Below are 3611 nucleotides of genomic sequence, written 5' to 3' on the forward strand. Positions count from 1 at the left end.
GTTCAGACGTGTGCTCTTCCGATCCAATAGCAAGAATCTCTGGCAAACTTCTTACTGTTGCAAATTAATATTTGTGCGTTATGGGAAACACGAACCGAAAAAGGTAGCTTTACTTCGGTACTAAGATTAAAATCTACATAATCATAAGTATCTTGAAGATTATTATATTGTTTAAAATCTGAAAATTTTATATACGTGTTATTGAAAGGTGTCATGAAAGATATACATTGTACTTGTAACATTTCATATTGTATTATACGTATATCACAATCTTCTAAGCACAATATTTTTACTTTCCCATCGCTGATCAAATACCGGACCCATAGGTGTTTTTAAAGAATTTGTAAGAGTCCAGTTCTGTTTATTCCATGACTCCAAGCAGCTTTCGTTCATTTTACAATTGATCTCATTATTGTTGAGTTTACTTAAATTGTGAAATTCTGAAATAATGCACGCATCTATACTAAATACGTTACCCAAATAAATGTAAAAATATTAAATGGTTTATGAATGAGTTTTTGTTTAAAACATAATTAACTAAATTTTGATACAAATTTTAGTATATATGTATGTAAAAGTAAAGAAAATAATTCTCTGTGAAGCTTTCAGGTATATTTTGCTTTGCAAGTTATAAAAATGCAGTTTTGATTAATAACTTACGCAAATTGTTTTCTTCAGGAGAATAAGATTTCCAGATTAAATTGTTGTTCCACACAAGGGCTCCGCCATCATCTTCCGAGAGACATATCAATTTTACTTTAGCAGGTCTATTTGAACCATTAGATAATAAGGATCCGCGCAATAGGATTACTTTTCCAAAAATATATAGAATCTGACTGACGAAGATAAAGAACATCAGGGCATTCATCGTTTTTTTTAACAAAAATACTCGTGCTGTTTGTAAAATTAACGATTATCAGAATAAAAGTAAGTAAAATAACATAACAAAATTAATGTTATGTATTTAATTAATTAGGTTACTTCATATTGTGTCACTTTTAAAAAATTTATGCCAAGTTGAATCTAATGAGATAAGAGTTTTATCCATCGAGCATATATAAATGAAATCCTCGAATAAATCACTGTTTTAAATAGTGCAGAAAACAATGCCCAAGTCTTCGGCCTGGTTGAACTGTCCGCATTAAACTGTGCTGGTCTTTTGCTATTTGCAGCAAAAAAAGGTACACGTGCATTCATTCACAATTCAGTTTGATTTAAATGATAAGATAAAAGAATTAAATTTTTATCGATACGTTTGGTACTGTGTGTCCGTTTTACACTATTCAGACTGTTGGATGACAGGCAATAACTGGTGGAAAGGAATTCAACTTCCTTCTTATAAATTTGCGATAACAGATTCCGTATCTAAACGTGACTAACGCATCAGGAAATGATAATTCTACAGAATGTCATACAACATTTATATTATATTAGAGTAAATCCAACAATGCAGTTAACTGATTCTACATTACGATTCTAAATTAATTAAAAGATCATAACAAGACAAATAAAATAATAATTAATAAACTTATAATTTATGAGATAGCACCTGTACGTTTACATAGAGTTATTCCGGTAAATACGCCGCACCTATTAAAAACTTAATTTATCAGGTATTAATTGGTTAAGGTAAATGAACGATACCAGTAAAAAGTTTAGACAGTCTACTACTACGAAAAAAAATATTAGGAATCCAAAATATTTATTTCTTATATTAAAAAAAAAAGTTTAACCCTTGCATTTTTGTCGCATAAAAATATGGGTGAGTTATACGGCTCACGGGTAAAATGAATAATTCAAAAAATACACAAATAATCTAAAGAGCACTTGTATTTTGCTATACTTTATCGTTTAGAATTCCTCTACACTTACTACCACAAAATAACCACGAAGCCTTTTATATTTCCTACAATAATTATTTTATTTAGATTATAACTTATGGTTGCGCTACTTATTACAGTGATAAATCAATTTAACATACAGTAATTTTATAAATATTAACAGTAAAAAACTGAAATCATACCACAATACTAATATAACATAAAGGTATGTAATAGAGTGATTGCGAGAAAATTACTTTCATTTCTTCTATTTCTTTTGCTTCTGCGACATAAATTCTCGCGCGGCGCATATACCGAAGTCACCCTATATAAATATAATTTTCTTTTAATAGTAATATGTTGTATATGATGTCTAAAGGTGAAGTATATAGATATTTATGTTAACTATTTTCGTGATCTAGAAACATTTACCTAAAATGTAATATTTTTTGAAATTTATGACTTGCCATTAAATTTTACAAATAATTATATTGCATAAAACTTATTTGCTTGAAAAATACAGAGTAACAAAGTTACAAATATTTTTTTAAAATTTTATCATATAGTATATTTTTACATAATTTTTATTTTCTACGATATACATATTATATAAAATAATTTTTTATAAAAAATAAGTCTTTTTTTATATCTTCAATTGAAATCTTTGTACGATTTGAAGACGTTATTTATAAAGCTGCTTTGTGCGTTATGACATAATTATATTAATAAGTATGGCTTATTTCCCTTTATCGAGTCTTAAATTTAAATTTTCATTGTTTGAGCTGTTTTAATGCTTAATTATTTTAATAAATACGCACAATTTATTTTAAATATAATAGCTTTTAAAGATTGTGTTAGCTCGGCAGCAATCGCTGCTCTTAAATAGGTGCATGAAACAACATATTATATTGGATGTCTTGGCGAGATCATTCCATGGAGTACGTGAAGGTTTAATTATTTGTAATAATTTACTGTATTTAATGCTTTTTTTATTACGTTTTTCTCTTTATAACAATATTGCTAAAAATAAAATAATATTGCTATAATAACATTTAATTTTTCTTTATATACACAGGATAATGACACTGAATACAGATTTTGCTTTAGTTTTAGATAATTTATTATGTACAATAGTTATAGTATTTTTTTTATCGAATGGTTCATGTCACACAAAATTTTTACCATTTGTATTAGCTTTTCAATCGTCAATTATTTCTTGTTTACTTTAGCAACAACATTATATATTTTATTAATATTACTATTAAGCGATGAAAAAAATGGTAATTATTGTATTTCCATGTAATCTATCGATGAATAAATGACAAATAAATTTTGATATTATGTTTTTTATGTCTATACATACGATAATTCAAATTTCCTACGTATTCGTCAGTGGAATTATCTATATACATATCTATGAAAAGATTTGATTTATCTTTTATAATATTACTTGTAGATCCCTTCTGTCAAAATTAATTATTAACTGTGATTCTTTATGTATTTTTTAGTACTTTCGATAGAATTTTTTGATTAAATTGATTACTTTAGATCAACGAATTCTGTTTAGAATAGATTAGAAATGACTAATATTGCTTATATAATATTTTGCAAATTATTAAAACAGGTATTACAGTATATAACAATCATTCTTTCTAAAAAGGTATTAAAATAGCTTTATATGTATAAGGAATAAAAATATGTCCAATAATAACAAATAATTTAATAAACATTTAATAATTCCTCAAATAAAAGATACATTATCTATAAAAACTGTCTTTTCGCTGACAAATG

The 3611-nt window shown here is 26.3% G+C and overlaps 1 protein-coding gene across 1 annotated transcript; it reads right to left on the reverse strand.

The window, feature by feature from the left end:
- Positions 1–8: 8 nt before the first annotated feature.
- On the reverse strand, positions 9–1338 carry LOC105461926 (the record flags this gene model as incomplete). The annotated part of the gene is made up of 3 exons (XM_011708436.1): positions 661–1338; positions 294–440; positions 9–178 (listed from the first exon to the last, which is right to left on the reverse strand). Coding segments are annotated over exons 1-3 (525 nt in total), but the record flags the coding sequence as incomplete, so codon positions are not given.
- Between the last annotated feature and the right edge of the window lie 2273 nt (positions 1339–3611).

The sequence above is a fragment of the Wasmannia auropunctata genome, unplaced genomic scaffold (assembly GCF_000956235.1).
Source record: "Wasmannia auropunctata unplaced genomic scaffold, wasmannia.A_1.0 LD274831.1, whole genome shotgun sequence".
Lineage (NCBI taxonomy): Eukaryota > Metazoa > Arthropoda > Insecta > Hymenoptera > Formicidae > Wasmannia > Wasmannia auropunctata.